Source organism: Salvelinus fontinalis, chromosome 42, assembly GCF_029448725.1.
Source record: "Salvelinus fontinalis isolate EN_2023a chromosome 42, ASM2944872v1, whole genome shotgun sequence".
NCBI classification, from domain to species: Eukaryota; Metazoa; Chordata; class Actinopteri; order Salmoniformes; family Salmonidae; genus Salvelinus; species Salvelinus fontinalis.
Genome location: NC_074706.1, coordinates 11,867,502 through 11,886,848, shown reverse-complemented (window position 1 = coordinate 11,886,848; position 19,347 = coordinate 11,867,502). Strand labels below are relative to the sequence as shown.

Sequence of the window (19,347 nt, the reverse complement as noted above, 5' to 3'; positions counted from 1 at the left end):
ACAGCTCATCACCCATCTAACACCATCCCTAACGTGAAGCATGGTGGTGGCAGCATCATGCTGTGGGGATGTTTTTCAGTGGCAGGGACTGGGAGACTAGTCAGGATCGAGGGAAAGATGAACGGAGCAAAGTACAGAGAGATCCTTGATGAAAACCTGCTCCAGAGCACTCAGGACCTCAGACTGGGGGTGAAGGTTCACCTTCCAACAGGTCAACCACCCTAAGCACACAACTAAGACAACGCTGGAGTGGCTTCAGGACAAGTCTCTGAATGTCCTTGAGTGGCCCTGCCAGAGCTCGGACTTGAACATCTCTGGAGAGACCTGAAAATAGCTGTGCAATGACGCTCCCCATCCAATCTGACAGAGCTTGAGAGGATCTGCAGAGAAGAATGGGAGAAACTCTCCAAATACAGGTGTGCCAAGCTTGTAGCGTCACACCCAAGAAGACTCGAGGGTGTAATCACTGCCTAAGGTGCTTCAACAAAGTACTGCGTAAAGGGTCTGAATACTTACGCAAATGTGATTAAAAAAATAAAAAACTAGCTAACATTTCTAAACCTGTTTTTGCTTTGTCATTATGAGGTATTGTGTGTAGATTGGTGAGGGGGAAAAACAATTGAATCCATTTTAGAATAAGGCTGTCAAGTAACAAAACGTGAAAAAGTCAAGGGGTCTGAATACTTTCCGAATGCACTGTACATAAATACATACATACAACAGCATATACAGTGCACTTGGAAAGTATTCAGACCCCTTGACTTTTTCCACATTTTGTTACTTTACAGCAGTTGTCCACATACATACTAAGGGTATATCGAAATACGAGAAATATATCTAAATATATGGCTCTGGGAATGGCAATCCAGCATCCCTCATCCTGCACTTCCCCTGTGAATTTAGACGTCAAATGGCCTCACCTCGTCTGTGATGAGGGCGACATCGTATCTCTGCAGGGCTGTGAGAGAGATGGTGCAGTAGGCTCCGACCTCCGACTCAGCATATTTGGAAAACAGGGGAATGGCCTCGGGCAGCAGGGAGTTCTTCAGCGCTAGCAGGTACATCTGAACGTCTGACTCCACCTGCGTACTGTCGGGTCCTTCCAGAATCATTTTCTTCACCTCAACCACAGTCTGGGTTGTACATGAGACAAAAACACACAATAAGTCAGCCATTGTATAGTTCCTTTTAAGAAATTGTGACTTTCTTTGGTGCATTTCACAAAAGGATCATATTGATTTTATTTAACTAGGCAAGTCAGTTAAAAACAAATTCTTATTTACAATGACGGCCTACCCCAGCCAAACCCTAAACCAATTGTGTGCCGCCCTATGGGAATCCCAATCATGGACAGTTGTGATACAGCCTGGAGTTGAACCAGGGTCTGTAGTGATGCCTCTAGCACGGAGATGCAGTGCCTTAGACCGCTGCGCCACTCAGAGCCCAAATCCATCAGAGGGATAATTTCTGTATCTTTTCGAACCATCAGACACAGCTACGTCTCACTATTGTATCACTACACTATTCCAGTCTGGCATTCCAATAGTCGCACTTGGCTCAGTTGGCTCATTTCTACTTCACATTCATCGAGACAATGCCTACTCATAGTTGGTTAAAATTACATGATGCACAACAGATGATGTCATCAGAAACAGTCATCTTCCTCCATCTTTTGAACTACGAAACACCATTTTCACATATGTTGATGTTGGGGTGGTGCTGGAGATGAATATGAAGTAAACAGAATGTGTGAATCCCTTTAAGAATGTTGTACAACTCCCCTCATTACAGACATAGGGTCGAACATATTCGATACTCACTGGTAGCTCACAACCTCCTTTCTGACAGAGCTTGTGCACAAGGGCACCCATGATGATCACCACCGACTCTTTGATGTCATTACTGACAATCTTGCCCTTTGAAATGTCCTGGAAAAAACAATGCGTGTAATTAAAATCGCCATATGTTTTATTATACAGTACACACAAAAAAACATTTTAAATATAATTGCAATTTTGAAAGTTGTTTGAGAGGAAGAGTAGATGCAACGTCGAAGAGAAAGAGAAACAACTGAACCACAAATTCTTTGTGTACACACTATCGTTCAAAAGTTTTAGAACACCTACTCATTCAACAAGGGTTCTTCTTTATTTGTACTGTTTTCTACATTGTAGAATAATAGTGAAGACATCAAAACTATGAAATAACACATATGGACGTAGTAACCAAAAAAAGTGTTAAATTAAAATATATTTTATATTTGAGGTTCTTCAAAATAGCCACCCTTTGCATTTGATGACAGCTTTGCACACTCTTGGCATTCTCTCAACCAGCTTCGCCTGGAATGCTTTTCCAACAGTCTTGAAGAAATTCCCACATATGCTGAGAACTTGTTGGCAGCTTTTCCTTCACTCTACGGTCCAACTCATCTCAAACTATCTCAATTGGGTTGAGGTCGGGTGATTGTGGAGGCCAGGTCATCTGAAGCAGCACTCCATCACTCTCCTTCTTGGTCAAATAGCCCTTACACAGGCATCGCAACACAACACTAGACCCATGCACCTGGCAGTGCATGGGTCTAGTGTTGTGATGCGGTGACTGTCAGAAGTCACAATGACATATCTGTCTAACCAACTGAAAACGTTGAACTGACTTTTACCAAATAATTTCTCCCATCCCGCTTTGTTGGACATGCATTTCATTCATTTTGGTTTGTAGAGTTTAAGCAAGTGGCAGCCATTGGCCACTCACCACCAAAGCCTGGAGCATTCTTTCGTTGGGGTGCGAGGCGAAGCCGCAGGCGTACAGGAACCTTTCCTGCAGAACCAGGCCTTTGGGGTCGGCAAAGTTGAGGAACTGCAGCATGGCGTCCAGGGAGGCGGGCGTCTGGGACGAGGTCACGGCATCCACCACCTGAGGTCTGCAGACCCCGACAGAGTTGGAGAGAGACAGTGAGTCAGAAGTCTAAAATGGCACAATATTCCCTATATAGTTAACTATGTGGCTCTGGCCAAAAGAAACACGGGGCGAGAGACAGACAGCAAGGAAATGGGGTGACGAGCCACTACATCTCATAAGAAAGCATCACAGCCTGAGAGAGAGAGAGAAAAAGACAAACATACATAAAAAAGAGGAGAATACAAGAGATTGAGAAGAGAAAGAGCAATAGAAGAGAAAATAGAGAAGAGAAGGAGTGAAGCGGGAAAGACAAAAATATAAAAAAAAGAGGAGAGTGAGAGAAAGAGGCAGACAGAAAGATAAAGGAAGAGAGAGAGAGAGAGGTGGGTAAGTGCTAGGCCTTACAGGGCAGTCTTGGTGGAGCTCTTCAGCACTTGGAGGATCTCGTCCTTGGAGGCTTTCCTTATGCTCTGGATGAGAGCCAGGAAGCGTCGGGGAGCGATGGCCTTTGACAAGCTATCTGGTTCAAACTGCTTCTGGACCTCTTGCCAGTGCTCAAACAGCTATCGGGATGAGCAGAGAAGAGGAAAAGAAAGGGGGAAAAAAATTGTAATTTCTTAATTACATGTTTGGTCGGCAAGGACATGCATTGATAGTGTGGTATAGCGTTGGTAAATTCAGACTTCACAAGGGCTTTTCACACTATTGTAACACCCTGTACTCTGTTGGTTCTGATTATTTCATTCTAGCACCATTCCAGCAATCAACCAGGCCAGCATAGTACAGTTTTCCTCTGCCTCTTTTAATTATTCTTTAGCAAAGAGTCATTTTTGAAGCATTTAGTTTGGGAGTCAATACCGTCAATGTAAAAGCTGAATTTAAGATTATATTGAAGGCTATATTGGAACCTTTCAGAGGAAAAAGTCAGTGTCCAAGGTTGAAAACAACATGAAGCACTTTTTTACTTCATTGTTTCTCACAAACACTCACCGATTGACAGCCCTTGCATTGGGATTTGACCTTCTCAGCTGTCACACCAACAGCATACAATTTCTCATCAAGTGATTTGACAACACTGGCGACATTCTTCCCCGCAGCCTCAAATGGCCCAGCCTCAATTGTTACCAGCGTCAAGTTTTGCCTGAGGACAACATAAATTAACAAATCGAAATCAATCAATCAGTTTCTGTTCCTTGCAATTGATGCTCTCAGAAAGCCTACTCAAATCAGTAAGTGAAAAAAGAACATTACTTTTACAATGAAAGAATGCATGTGTTGGATTAATTTAGTAAACAAAAAGAAGAAATAAAACTATTGCCTCAAAGTTTACAGCAGAATTTCACCATTAAAATTCCATTTGACTCCCTTGCGTCTTATTTTTCTTAAAACCGCATTGTTGGTTAGGGGCTTGTAAGTAAGCATTTCATGTTGTATTTGGCGCATGTGACAAATCAAATTTGATTTGTGTCACACCTTACCTGGACACTATTTTAGCGGCGGTGGTGCGGCGTGCGTTGACTGCTAAGATGTGAGTCTCCTTGGCTGTGGCTGACTTAATGAAGCCATCCTCCAGGGTGAAAACAGTGACAGACCTGGACTCCCCACTCACGCCCAGGACCTGAATGTAGGTGGTGAAGCCGGTCTCTGCGGTCTTGCAGGTCTCCAAAGCCTTGGTCCTTGTCACCTGGCCTTGGGCAGCCTTGTACTCTACCGTACACCTCCCGGACACGTCATTCTGTTCCCAGAAAGATCAGTCAGCCAACCAAAAGTACTCACAACAGAAATGAAATAACACATGGAATCATGGAGTAACCAAAAGTGTTAAACAAATCAAAATACATTTTAAATTTGAGATTCTTCAAATATCAAGGCAAAGGGTGGCTGACAGCTTTGCACACTCATGGTATTCTCTCAACCAGCTTCACCTGGAATGCTTTTCCAACAGGAGTTCAAACATATGCTGAGCACTTGTTGGCTGCTTTTCCTTTTACATTTAACATTTACATTTAAGTCATTTAGCAGACGCTCTTATCCAGAGCGACTTACAAATTCCTTCACTCTGCAGTTCAACTCATCCCAAACCATCTCAATTGGGTTGAGGTCAGGTGATTGTGGAGGCCAGGTCATTTTATTTTTTTATTTTTTTTATTTCACCTTTATTTAACCAGGTAGGCTAGTTGAGAACAAGTTCTCATTTGCAACTGCGACCTGGCCAAGATAAAGCATAGCAGTGTGAACAGACAACAACACAGAGTTACACATGGAGTAAACAATAGACAAGTCAATAACATGGTAGAAAAAAGAGAATCTATATACAATGTGTGCAAAAGGCATGAGGTAGGCAATAAATCGAATAATTACAATTTAGCAGATTAACACTGGAGTGATAAATCATCAGATGATCATGTGCAAGAAGAGATACTGGTGTGCAAAAGAGCAGAAAAGTAAATAAATAAAAGCAGTATGGGGGTGAGGTAGGTAAATTGGGTGGGTAGTTTACAGATGGACTATGTACAGCTGCAGCGATCGGCTAGCTGCTCGGATAGCAGATTTTTAAAGTTGTTGAGGGAGATAAAAGTCTCAAACTTCAGAGATTTTTGCAATTCGTTCCAGTCGCAGGCAGCAGAGAACTGGAAGGAAAGGCGTCCAAATGAGGTTTTGGCTTTAGGGATGATCAGTGAGATACACCTGCTGGAGCGCGTGCTACGGGTGGGTGTAGCCATCGTGACCAGTGAACTGAGATAATGCGGCACTTTGCCTAGCATAGCCTTGTAGATGACCTGGAGCCAGTGGGTCTGACGACGAACATGTAGCGAGGGCCAGCCGACTAGGGCATACAGGTCGCAGTGGTGGGTCGTATAAGGTGCTTTAGTAACAAAACGGATGGCACTGTGATAAACTGCATCCAGTTTGCTGAGTAGAGTATTGGAAGCTATTTTGTAGATGACATCGCCGAAGTCGAGGATCGGTAGGATAGTCAGTTTTACTAGGGTAAGTTTGGCGGCGTGAGTGAAGGAGGCTTTGTTCCGGAATAGAAAGCCGACTCTAGATTTGATTTTGGATTGGAGATGTTTGATATGAGTCTGGAAGGAGAGTTTGCAGTCTAGCCAGACACCTAGGTACTTATAGATGTCCACATATTCTAGGTCGGAACCGTCCAGGGTGGTGATGCTAGTCGGGCGTGCGGGTGCAGGCAGCGAACGGTTGAAAAGCATGCATTTGGTTTTACTAGCGTTTAAGAGCAGTTGGAGGCCACGGAAGGAGTGTTGTATGGCATTGAAGCTCGTTTGGAGGTTAGATAGCACAGTGTCCAGGGAAGGGCCGGAAGTATACAGAATGGTGTCGTCTGCGTAGAGGTGGATCAGGGAATCGCCCGCAGCAAGAGCAACATCATTGATGTATACAGAGAAAAGAGTCGGCCCGAGAATTGAACCCTGTGGTACCCCCATAGAGACTGCCAGAGGACCGGACAACATGCCCTCCGATTTGACACACTGAACTCTGCCTGCAAAGTAGTTGGTGAACCAGGCAAGGCAGTCATTAGAAAAACCGAGGCTATTGAGTCTGCCGATAAGAATATGGTGATTGACAGAGTCGAAAGCCTTGGCCAGGTCGATGAAGACGGCTGCACAGTAATGTATTTTATCGATGGCGGTTATGATATCGTTTAGTACCTTGAGCGTGGCTGAGGTGCACCCGTGACCGGCTCGGAAACCGGATTGCACAGCGGAGAAGGTACGGTGGGATTCGAGATGGTCAGTGATCTGTTTGTTGACTTGGCTTTCGAAGACCTTAGCTAGGCAGGGCAGGATGGATATAGGTCTGTAACAGTTTGGGTCCAGGGTGTCTCCCCCTTTGAAGAGGGGGATGACAGCGGCAGCTTTCCAATCCTTGGGGATCTCAGATGATACGAAGGAGAGGTTGAACAGGCTGGTAACAGGGGGTGCGACAATGGCAGCGGACAGTTTCAGAAATAGGGGGCCCAGATTGTCAAGCCCAGCTGATTTGTATGGGTCCGGGTTTTCCAGCTCTTTCAGAACATCTGCTATCTGGATATGGGTAAAGGAGAAGCTGGGGAGGCTTGGGCGAGTAGCAGCGGGGGGGGCGGGGCTGTTGGCCAAGGTTGGAGTCGCCAGGTGGAAGGCATGGCCAGCCATTGAGAAATGTTTGTTGAAGTTTTCGATTATCACGGACTTATCAGTGGTGACCGTGTTATCTATCCTCAGTGCAGTGGGCAGCTGGGAGGAGGTGCTCTTGTTTTCCATGGACTTTACAGTATTCCAGAACTTTTTGGAGTTAGAGCTACAGGATGCAAATTTCTGCTTGAAAAAGCTGGCCTTTGCTTTCCTGACTGACTGCGTGTATTGGTTCCTGACTTCCCTGAACAGTTGCATATCACGGGGGCTCTTCGATGCTATTGCAGTTCGCCACCGGATGCTTTTTTGCTGGTCGAGGGCAGTCAGGTCTGGAGTGAACCAAGGGCTATATCTGTTCTTGGTTCTGCATTTTTTGAACGGAGCATGCTTGTCTAATATGGTGAGGAAGTAACTTTTAAAGAATGACCAGGCATCCTCAACTGACGGGATGAGGTCAATATCCTTCCAGGGTACCCGGGCCAGGTCGATTAGAAAGGCCTGCTCGCAGAAGTGTTTCAGGGAGCGTTTGACAGTGATGAGGGGTGGTCGTTTGACCGTGGACCCGTGGCGGATACAGGCAATGAGGCAGTGATCGCTGAGATCTTGATTGAAGACAGCAGAGGTGTATTTGGAGGGCAAGTTGGTCAGGATAATGTCTATTAGGGTGCCCATGTTTACGGATTTAGGGTTGTACCTGGTGGGTTCCTTGATGATTTGTGTGAGATTGAGGGCATCAAGCTTAGATTGTAGGACTGCCGGGGTGTTAAGCATATCCCAGTTTAGGTCACCTAACAGAACAAACTCTGAAGCTAGATGGGGAGCGATCAATTCACAGATGGTGTCCAGGGCACAGCTGGGAGCTGAGGGGGGTCGGTAGCAGGCGGCAACAGTGAGAGACTTATTTCTGGAGAGATTAATTTTTAAAATTAGAAGTTCGAACTGTTTGGGCATAGACTTGGAAAGTATGACAGAACTTTGCAGGCTCTCTCTGCAGTAGATTGCAACTCCTCCCCCTTTGGCAGTTCTATCTTGACGGAAAGTGTTATAGTTGGGTATGGAAATCTCAGAGTTTTTGGTGGCCTTCCTAAGCCAGGATTCAGACACGGCAAGGACATCAGGGTTGGCAGAGTGTGCTAAAGCGGTGAGTAAGGCAAACTTGGGGAGGAGGCTTCTGATGTTGACATGCATGAGGCCAAGGCTTTTTCGATCACAGAAGTCAACAAATGAGGGTGACTGGGGACATGCAGGGCCTGGGTTTACCTCCACATCACCCGAGGAACAGAGGAGTAGTAGGATGAGGGTGCGGCTAAAGGCTATCAAAACTGGTCGCCTAGAGCGTTGGGGACAAGGAATAAAAGGAGCAGATTTATGGGCGTGGTAGAATAGATTCTGGGCATAATGTGCAGACCAGGGTATGGTGGGGCACGGGTACAGCGGAGGCAAGCCCAGGCACTGGGTGATGATAAGAGAGGTTGTATCTCTGGACATGCTGGTCTCAATGGGTGAGGTCACCGCATGTGTGGGGGGTGGGACAAAGGAGGTATCAGAGGTACGGAGAGTGGAACTACGGGGTCCATTGCAAACCAAAACAATGATAACTAGCCTGAACAACAGTATGTAAGGCATATTGATATTAGAGAGAGACATACAATAAGGCATAAAGTGATTGCAGGTCATGCTTGGGAGAGCTAGCTAAAACAGCAGGTGAAATAACAGCAGCTAGTCAGCTAACACAGCAACAGAAGGTAAAAATGGCGACGACTGGGCAGAGAGGGTCGGATTAACTACACACAGATCCTGAGTTAAGGCACAGAGCCGACAGATAAAACACAAATAAACAGAATGGAGTACCGTGAATTAATGGACAGTCAAGCAGGCATCAGCTATGTAGCCAAGTGATCATAGTGTCCAGGGTGCAGCCGTAGATGGAGTAGTGAGGCCTCCACTAAGCTAGCACGCGTTTAAAGTTAGTAGCCCGGGGGGGTGGTCTGCTCAGACGGAGGGGGTCTGCTCAGACGGAGGCCGGTTGAGGGCACCGGTTGAGGGCACGTCTGCAAACCAGACGTGGTCGTGTCGACAGAGAATCCAAGCCGGATAGCGATGGCGAAAGAGAGGTTGTGAATTGTAGAATTGTGTTTGCTAACTGGTGCTAGCTTCCTGGCTGCGCTAGCTGCAAGATAAGCTAGCAGTTAGCAGACCGGGGCAGGCAAGTTAGCCTTTGGGGGACGTCGCGATGGGGGGGGAAGTCTGTTTTTGCCTCTTCGTGCGGTGACGTCGATAGACCAGTCGTGGAATTAGTAGGGTTCCAGGTAGCTCTAGGTAGCTAACAGGCCTAGTAGGTTAGCAGAATGGGCCTTCAGCGGGCGTCACGCCTGAGGGGCCTGTTGGAGTCCCCGGGCAGATTATGTCGGTATTCCAGTCGTAGAGGATAGGCGGGGTTCCGTGATCCGTACCGGCAGTAAATGGGTCCGGGTCTTGTAGCCCAGGAGTGGGCTTCAGTGGTAGCACAGGAGCCCTAGCCAATTAGCTTCAGGCTAATTGGTGCCTGCTCCGGGATGGAAACGCTAGCCAGGAGTGGTCACCCGGGATTGTGGTTAGCTAGTTGCGAAGATCCAGATGAAAATGTTCAGAGTTTGCTGTAGGAATCCGGGGATATGGAAAGAAATAGGTCCGTTATGCTCTGGTTTTAGTCACGTTGTTCGAACTAGCGAGAGCTTTCCGAGCTAAAGGTTAGCTGATGACCGCTAGCAATGGTTTGCTAACTGATAGCTGGTAGGCAGTTAGCTGGCTGGCTATCTTCAGTAGATGGATTCCAGATCAGAAGTAAATAGAAATACTTTAGAAAAAAGCAGATCCACGCCACATTGGGTGAGGCGGGTTGCAGGAGAGTATTTAGAAGTTGAGGTTTAAGAAAGTATTTTTAAAAGATATGCGAAGAAAAAGATGTAAAAAGATATATACAAGGGACACGGGACACGACAGGACAAAGACGTCTACACTGCTACGCCGTCTTGGAAGAAAAAAAAAAGAAGCAGCAATCCATCACTCTCCTCCTTGGTCAAATATCCCTTACACAGCCTGGAGGTGTGTTGGGTCATTGTCCTGTTGAAAAACAAATGATCGTCCCACTCAGCGCAAACCAGATAGGATGGCGTATTGCTGCAGAATGCTGTGGCAGCCATGCTGGTTAAGTGTGCCTTGAATTCTAAATAAATCACAGTGTCACCAGCAAAGCACGTCTACACTATCACACCTCCTCCTCCATGCTTCACGATGGGAAATACACATGCGGAGATCATCCGTTCACCAGCAACGCGTCTCACAAAGACACGGCGGTTGGAACCCGAAATCTCAAATTTGGAATCAGACGAAAGGACAGATTTCCACCTGGCTAATGTCCATTGTTTCTTGGCACAAGCAAGTCTCTTCTTCTTATTGGTGTCCTTTAGTAGTGATTTCTTTGAAGCAACTCGACCACGAAGGCCTGATTCACACAGTCTCCTCTGAACAGTTGATGTTGAGATGTGTCTGTTACTTGAACTCTGTGAAGCATTTATTTGGACTGCAATTTCTGAGTCTGGTAACTCTCATGAACTTATCCTCTGCAGCAGAGGTAACTCTGGGTCTTCCTTTCCTGTGTTGGTCCTCATGAGAGCCAGTTTCGTCATAGCGCTTGATGGTTTTTGTGACTGCACATGAAGAAACTCTCAAAGTTCTTGAAATTTTCCGTATTGACTGACCTTCATGTCTTTTAGTAATGTACTGTCGTTTCGCTTTCCTTATTTGAGCTGTTCATGCCATAATATGTACTTGTAGGGCTAGCTTCTGTATACACCCCCCCCCCCCCCCTTGTTACAACACAGCTTATTGGCTCAAATGCATTAAGGAAGAAATTCCACAAATTAACTTAAGCACACCTGTTAATTGAAATGCATTCCAGGTGACTACCTCATGAAGCTGGTCGAGAGAAGGCCATGAGTGTACAAAGCTGTCATCAAGGCAAAGGATGGCTATTTGAAGAATCTCAAATATAAAATATATTTTGATTTGTTTAATACCATTTTTGGTTACTACGTGATTCTGTGTGTTATTTCATAGTTTTGATTTGTCTTCACTATTATTCTACAATGTATAAAATAGTAAAAATAAAGAAAAACCCTTGTTGAATGAATAGGTGCTCTAAAACTTTTGACCAGTAGAGTGTGTGTGTGTGTGTATGTATATATATATATATATAACCAATTTGGTACACGGCGGTGGTTACCAATTGAGTTTGTTAAAAGTGTATCAAAAGTACTCGTTATCACATCATCTCTTAGTAAGTGCCTGCTAAAATAGGACTGCAGATTAAATGTTTCCACAATTTCCCGTAACTGTATATGTATTGGGTCTCATTTACCTCTATGACCTTCCCAGATCTGGATTGCACCTGTAGCAAGCTAGCCACACCCCTTTTCAAGTTCTTAATGAAAACAGGCTCTGCCTTATAGCAGTAAAAGCTGCTCACCTGAAACAGAGGCATGGAACAACAAACAAGTCAATATGATACGACAGTGCACTAGAATCAAGTGACAGAACAGCGAAATTAGCAGTACTTTTCTCCGATTAATATTATCAAAGTGCCTCAGATAATGATGAGATGTCAACAAATGGAAAAGGGTCTGACTACGTAGGGTCTGACTGTGAAATGCATCTTGAGGGAGTTGCTTTTCTCTTGGCAAGGTATGTGTCACACCCTGATCTGTTTCAGCTGTCTATGTGCTTGTCTCCATCCCCCTCCAGGTGTCACCCATCTTCCTCATTATCCTGTGTATTTATACATTTGTTCTCTGTTGCCAATTCATTTTGTTTTGTGAAACCTACCAGCGTTTGTTCCCCTGTTCCTGCTTTCTAGTCCGTCCCGGTTTTGACCGTTCTGCCTGCCCTGACCCTGAGTCTGCCTGTCGTTCTGTACCTGCCTGTCGTTCTGTACCTGCCTGTCGTTCTGTACCTGCCTGTCGTTCTGTACCTTGGGGCAGCAGCATAGCCTAGTGGTTAGAGCGTTGGACTAGTAACCAAAAGGTTGCAAGTTCAAATCCCTGAGCTGACAAGGTACAAATCTGTCATTCTGCCACTGTTCCTAGGCAGTCATTGAAAATAAGAATTTGTTCTTAACTGACTTGCCGAGTTAAATAAAGGTAAATAAATCTTGCCCCACCTCACTGGATTATTGGCTCCTGCCTGCCATTCTGGACCTTTTGTACCCTCTCTGGATTACTGACCTCCGCCTGCCTTTGTACTAGAAATAAATGTTTGTTTCTTCAACACGGTCTGCATCTGGGTCTTACCTGAAACCTGACAGTATGGCTATGGCGTGGCACATAGTGTAATTTTCTTGGGAAGGAATGCCCATGGCAACCCAAGACACATTCTGCAGTCAGACACGATCAAACAAATGTCTTATTCACCTTCGCAGCGTATTCCACTCAACTTTGAGGTTTAGATTAAATCACGAGATTTATTAGGTTTTAGTAATTATATTTGTTGAAGACTATCATTCTTTAACCTTATTTTGTCCATATTCAGCCATTATCAACTCGGAGAGATAGAAAGCTTCATTTGAAGCGGAAAAACCATGTCTAACATTGCAGAGACTACAGCAGAAAAAGTCCAAAATACAATACAGAAGTACAAAGGTTGCAGACAATAAATCACATTGTAGTAAAAACAAACAGTCACCCTAAGGTCACTATCACAAAAGTTTCAAAATCATGTCACTCTCTCATTATCTTACACTCACCGGCCAGTTTATTAGGTACACAACCCTGTTCATGAAAATGGATGCACATGTCACATGGCCGTAGCTTGTAATATAAAGCAGGCAGAAAGGCATCAAGCCATTCAGTTACTGTTCGATTGAACGTTAGAATGGGCAACACAAGTGACCAAAACAACTGAGCATGGTATCCTGGGGGTTTTCACGCACGACTGTGTCTAGGGTTTACCGATAATGGTGCGACAAACAAAAACATCCAGTCAACGGCAGTCCTGTGGGCGAAAACAGCTTGTTGATGAGAGAGGTCCAAGGAGAATGGCAAGAATCATGCAGGCTAACAGGCGTTCAATCTGGATCAACTGCGTGATGCCATCACGTCAGCATGGACCAACATCCCTGTGGAACATTCCTGTTGAACGCAAACGGGCGTCCGACCCGGTAGTAGATGGGTGTACCTAATAAAACTGGCCAGTGAGTGTATGTAGTCACTTATTATAGTTCGTAACACTATGAAATACATTTAGTTTCAATATATAAGGTCCAGTGTTAAATTTGCAATATTTTCATAACAGATTTAGCTGATCACAATGCATTCAACAGGACATTCACTGGTCAACTGGTTCACCTCAACCTGTCTGTGTCATCCAGGAACGGCACCCCTTTGCCACGCCAATGCCCCCACACTTGTCTCTCGTGAGATCTGATAACCGGCCGGCCAGCAATCTGAAGGATTGACCCTTGCCCTGTACTCACCATCTGTCTGGTATTTCCCCTTCCAGCGTCACCACACTAACACATTGCCAATTATGGTTCCATTAATAGTCCCCGACAATACAGATGTCATCAATGATGCTCCAGAAATTGCACAATACTTTTATGACTATTAACCTATGAAGATATAACAGCAATAGTACTACAATGATAGAAAAATAGCTATTTGTAGTATATCTAGTATACTTCTGGTAACAATTAAACATCCTACTACATCTACCTATGGCAGATAATCTCCACTACAGTATACCCGAAGCACATTCATGTTCCTAGTAACTGCCTTAAGTTCAATCAATAATTTTGCATTATGCATCAATAGAAACATACAGTAACACTTTACCTAGCGCCTGCAAGTATAATGCATTATGATGCAGTAATTATTTGTAAGACCTGTTATGAGTATGAATGAGCCCCTTTATAAATGTCTTACAATAGAAACAAACCAACATCCACAGCTCTTACCTTTCCGTTTTTCAGGTGCAACATGAACGGCCTTTCCAGTGCCGCCAGCTTATTCTCTCCCAGAAGGCTTTGCGTTGTGGCGCCCTGGAATATGTTCCTCTTGGCTGAGCGTGGGGCCACATTTTCTATCTTCACGTTTGAGATCTGTGGATGGGAATGGAGGAGCTTGTTAGATGATTTGGGAGGAGGATTAGGACATTTCAAGCAGCTCAATAGCAATATTCTCCATAGAATACAACCAGAGTGGAAGGTATGGACTTTGAATGATTTCAAATACTATTTGAACCTATTCAAAAACTGTCAGTGTTTGGTTTAGCCTGTCTGGAATTCCAGGCAGGCATGTTGGCACTTTTGAGATGACTGCTTTTGGGCCAGGCACACACAATTAAGCACAATTTAAGTATTTAACAGAATTCAAATACTATTTGAAACCGGGCCTTTTTAAATACAATTTTTTTTTTAACTCAGAGGGGCCTGCCTGAGACCTTAAGTACTATTTTTACACAATCAGACCACGCTTATTTTTTCTATTCTTTCCAATTACAGGAGACATTAAGAACCTCTTTCCCAGGATCATATCAATATGTGGTTGAGTTTCCTTTCACATTTTCCTTTCACATACGCACACGTACACATGGATTTTGTACTGTATCTGTGGTAGTGGTGGAGCAGAGGGCACACAGTCTGAATGTATGGTAATGTTTTTCAAATTGTATAAACTGCCTTCATTTTGGAAGAGTAGCAGCTACTGGGGATCCATAATAAATACAAATACACAATATTTTGCATGTATAAACTCCAACATGTATCCCCCCAAAACAAGAGGTGGGGTTTATAAAATTCAATATCCCGGGGAAACATGCAACCGGGTTTGACAAAAACTGGCTCTCGGTCTGTCCCTGAAGGAATCCTAAATCAACCCTTACCCCCTACTCACTGCATTTGTGTAGATCTGAAAAGACTGGATAGGTCTAAGCGATATGGCAAAAAGTCCAACTAGGCTATCATATGGCGAGGTAGGGTTATTGCCATAAAACAGATACACCTACCCAATCCTCTCAGACCTACACAAGAGCATAGGGTCCAGGGGCTGGGGTTTTAGGGGCTGGGGTTCTAGGGGCTGGGTTTTGGGTTTGGGATTCAGGTACATCCAGCCAACATACGTTTAAATTTGAGTCAATTAGCAGACACTCTTATCCAGAGCGACTAACGGTGCATTCATCTTAAGATAGCCAGGTGGGACGACCACATATCACAGCCATAGTAAGTACATTTTCCCTCAAATGTAGCTATTGGCAAAGTCAGGGTGAGGAGGTGGTGCTGTGGGATTACTTACCACCAGTTGTATGAGCTGGTCGTCCTTGCTGCTGGGGTCTCTCCACACTAAGTTGACATTTACGTCACTGGAGATCCTATAGCCGACACTGCCATCCTTTGACCCCTTGGCCCTGTCCACCAGCACCTCGGTGGTGTACCTGAATTTGTACAACTGGTCATTGTTCAGCCTGGGTCCAGCAGCACCAGCACCTGAAACAAGATGGGGGCATGCAGGAATCGCAGCGTGAGATCAAAAGTTACAGTGATGAGTGACTTAGAGCATGGGGTTCTCAAATCAGTTTTCTTTCTGAGCCCCGCTAGGCCTTTTCAAACTGCATTCTCTTAGCCCAGGGCTATCTTTAACACTGTGTTAAAATTAGCCCGGGGCCAGTTTAACGTCCTTTTACACAAGCATTTGTTAACCCTGGCTAATTGAAACCAACTGTCATTTTTCTGGAGTAAAATATTCCTGTGTTACTTTTCTGGAGTCAATTGGGTGACAACCAAGGGTGTTTCACTGGGCTACGTGCAGTTTGAACAGGCTACTGAGACCCTGACAACTCACTGAGGACCCCAAATGGTTGGGATTCACTTAGACCCGTGTTTCTCTATATAAATATCAAGGTCTTTCATCAGAACAATGTCAACAAAGTGATTAACACTAAATGGCCCTCACTGCTGAGTGAGATGTCTGTCAAAACATCTCCTAAACAAAATAGTTGGTATATACCATTAAGCAGTGATTGAATTAAGGTATTTCCCTCAAATCATCTGCTTTACAGCAGTCAAATACTTCCCCTTTGTATGTCAATCATAACAAAAAGGCTTGAGTTCAGATTGGATCAATTTATTACTCTGTTAGATTTGTAATGTTTTGGCTAGGCAACAATTAATTGTTTAACCATTACACACGTTACCTGGCCCCCAGGCTAATTACTACTGGATGAGACTGACACTTGTAAAACCATGTATAGCTTTATGCAAAATACTTCCAAACATCTTATCCTCTGTAGCAGATGATTTAAAAACAGACAGTAATATGTATACATTCATACTGTCAGGCATCCTGGATTCAGAAGGTGAGCCCTTCATCGTGGTCCAATTGCAACTTGTAATAATGTGTCATTATTACGAGAACCCTTGTAAGCTAAACCTACTATGGTCTACGTTTCTGATGGACACAATCAACACTGGAGACAGAGAATGTGGTGGGTGGACTATTAAAGTCCTTGATTGCTCTAATACAGTGTAGCATTAAAGTAATTGACATTATTAGGCCATGAGTCAAGACTGACGTGTCACTTTCGGGTTGCATCACCAATCACAAAGTGCTGAATCAAACATACAAATTCTGCCACAGACAGCTGTATTCAACCATTTTGTCAATTGCCTTAGCTTCTACTGACCAAGTTGAACAAGAATTCCTTTCATTCATATCACCTATGATTAATAGAATTGACACCCAAAAAACAACTTTACCACCAGCTACAGTAATATCCACAATATCTACCCTGCAGGTTGCCTAAATGTTCAGGGGAGTAATTACTATTGGTAGCGTACTTTATTTTTTATATAACTAGGCAAGTCAGTTAAGAACAAATTCTTATTTACAATGACAGTCTACACCAGGCAAACCCTAACCCGGACGACGCTGGGCCAATTGTGCGCTGCCCTATGGGACTCCCAATCACGGCCGGGTGTGATACAGCCTGGAATCGAACCAGAGTCTGTAGTGACGCCTCTATCACTGAGATGCAGTGCCTTAGACCGCTGCACCACTTGGGAGCCCACCTTACATCACCAGGAAACTATTTGACTATTGAATTTAGGAACAAACATGTGCTGTGAAATTATGAATCTCCAGTGAAAGTGATTTGTTGGTTTCTTGGTTATTGCAAGACCATTCAAAGGTTTTATGACAGAAGTTCCAAGGTCACTGAATGTACGCCTAGAGCCCAACTGCTAACATACCAACACATTATAAAATAACATATTCATCACACATATCCGTACATGAAAAAACAAACAATAACTCACCTCTAGTAGAAGCAGAAAATGAAGATGTTATGCAGAGCAAAAGCACAAAGAGAGCTAACATTTTGCAATCTATTAGGAGCAAGAAGGTGACCGCAGGTAAACGTTGGCTGGATCGGCGCTCACAGGCCAGAAAGAAAGGCTCAGCTACCCGAAACTACTCAAATTATGTTAATCGGCGTGGAGGGCAGAATCCAAACTCCACGCTCAGGTACTAAGTACGAGGTAAAGAGCAAATCATTAACTTGTAGAGCTGAGATTTGACAATCCCTTCGACTATCGATAGGCGCAATGCCCACTGTTGGCGGGAGATGATACTTTGTACGCGAACAGTTCATTTATGTTACGACATACCTAATTGTCATGATGATCGATGAGAAGAGGACGATAGCCTTATCAACAACGCATGCACAAGTGCGAATTGACATCGAGGTTTCGTTCTCAAGTAGTAGCCTATCATGATAACAATCAGTGAGACAATTACATATAGGATAAAACAGTAACGTTAGTTTCACAGCTGTAGCGATACTGCCGAATTCAGCCCAACTTTCAGCAACAAGCTCAAAACAATAAAATACTCTCCATTTTCAACGTACGACTAAAAGTTTGAAAACAATGGTGACATTTAACACCTCGGTAGTGAGACTTCGTCATTTTGAGATTGAACCTTTCACCTAATTTTGCAATAAACAGACTGACATTGTTGCACACACCCGTTGAAGGAAATGGTATATACACGTCACTTTATAACAGACAGCATATGGGCCAATGGTAGGCACTTGGCGTTCTGCCGTGTTTGTGTGGCGGTGTGGAGGAATTTGTAAGCACCGATTTGAGGTCAGTTTTGCGTTTCCCACTCTAATGGTAAGGATGGATGTGGGGATATGTGGGAGGGGACGCTGACTGATCCTTGACCTGTGACCCCTATCTGCATCAAGGACAAATTGATCTGGGTTTACATTATGGATGATTCTTATCTTTGACTACATTGCGAGGGAAAGGGAAATAACAGTTCTAGAATTTATCAAGCAGTGAAGTAATTTCCTTGACATTGAAGTCGTTTTTTCTCATTGTCTTTATTGGAGAATCCTATTTATATACACTTCAGTTCAAAGGTTTGGGGTCACTTAGAAATGTGATTGTTTTTGAAAGAAAAGCACATTTTCTGTCCATTAAAATAACATCAAATTGATCAGAAATACAGTGTAGACATTGTTAATGTTGTAAATGACTAACGGAAACGGCTGATTTCTTTTATGGAATATCTACATAGGCGTACACAGGCCCATTATCAGCAACCATCACTCCTGTGTTGCAATGGCACGTTGTGTTAGCTAATGTAAATGTATCATTTTAAAAGACTAATTGATCATTAGAAAACCCTTTTGCAATTATGTTAGCACAGCTGAAAAGTGTTGTACTGATTAAAGAAGCAATAAAACTGGCCTTTAGACTAGTTGAGTATCTGGAGCATCAGCATTTGTGGGTTTGATTACAGGCTCAAAATGGTCAGAAACAAATTACTTTCTTCTGAAACTCATCAGTCTATTCTTGTTCTGAGAAATGAAGGCTATTCCATGCGAGAAATTGTCAAGAAACTGAAGATCTGGTACAACGCTGTGTACTACTTCTTTCACAGAACAGTGCCAACTGGCTCTAACCAGAATAGAAAGGCCCCGGTGCACAACTGAGCAAGAGGACAAGTACATTAGAGTGTCTAGCTTGAGAAACAGATGCCTCACAAGTCCTCAACTGGCAGCTTCATTAAATAGTACCCGCAAAACACCAGTCTCAACATCAACAGTGAAGAGGCAACTCCGGGACGCTGGCCTTCTAGGCAGAGTTCCTCTGTCCAGTGTCTGTGTTCTTTTGCCCATCTTAATCTTTTCTTTTTATTGGCCAGTCTGAGATACAGTATATCACAAAAGTGAGTACACCCCTCACATTTTTGTAAATATTTGAGTATATCTTTTC

The 19,347-nt window shown here is 44.0% G+C and overlaps 1 protein-coding gene across 1 annotated transcript in view; it reads right to left on the bottom strand.

The window, feature by feature from the left end:
* The window catches only part of LOC129840980 (microsomal triglyceride transfer protein-like), a 46,418-nt gene extending 28,323 nt beyond the window's left edge, over positions 1–18,095 (bottom strand). Inside the window, exons 1-10 of the mRNA XM_055909056.1 lie at positions 17,377–18,095; positions 15,359–15,549; positions 14,023–14,166; positions 11,434–11,541; positions 4,377–4,633; positions 3,889–4,039; positions 3,304–3,461; positions 2,752–2,920; positions 1,821–1,928; positions 921–1,133 (exon numbers count right to left, since the gene is read on the bottom strand). Of these exons, the coding sequence (XP_055765031.1) occupies positions 921–1,133; positions 1,821–1,928; positions 2,752–2,920; positions 3,304–3,461; positions 3,889–4,039; positions 4,377–4,633; positions 11,434–11,541; positions 14,023–14,166; positions 15,359–15,549; positions 17,377–17,437 (1,560 nt within the window). The 5' untranslated portion in view covers positions 17,438–18,095. The remainder of the gene's footprint in view (positions 1–920; positions 1,134–1,820; positions 1,929–2,751; positions 2,921–3,303; positions 3,462–3,888; positions 4,040–4,376; positions 4,634–11,433; positions 11,542–14,022; positions 14,167–15,358; positions 15,550–17,376) is intronic.
* Between the last annotated feature and the right edge of the window lie 1,252 nt (positions 18,096–19,347).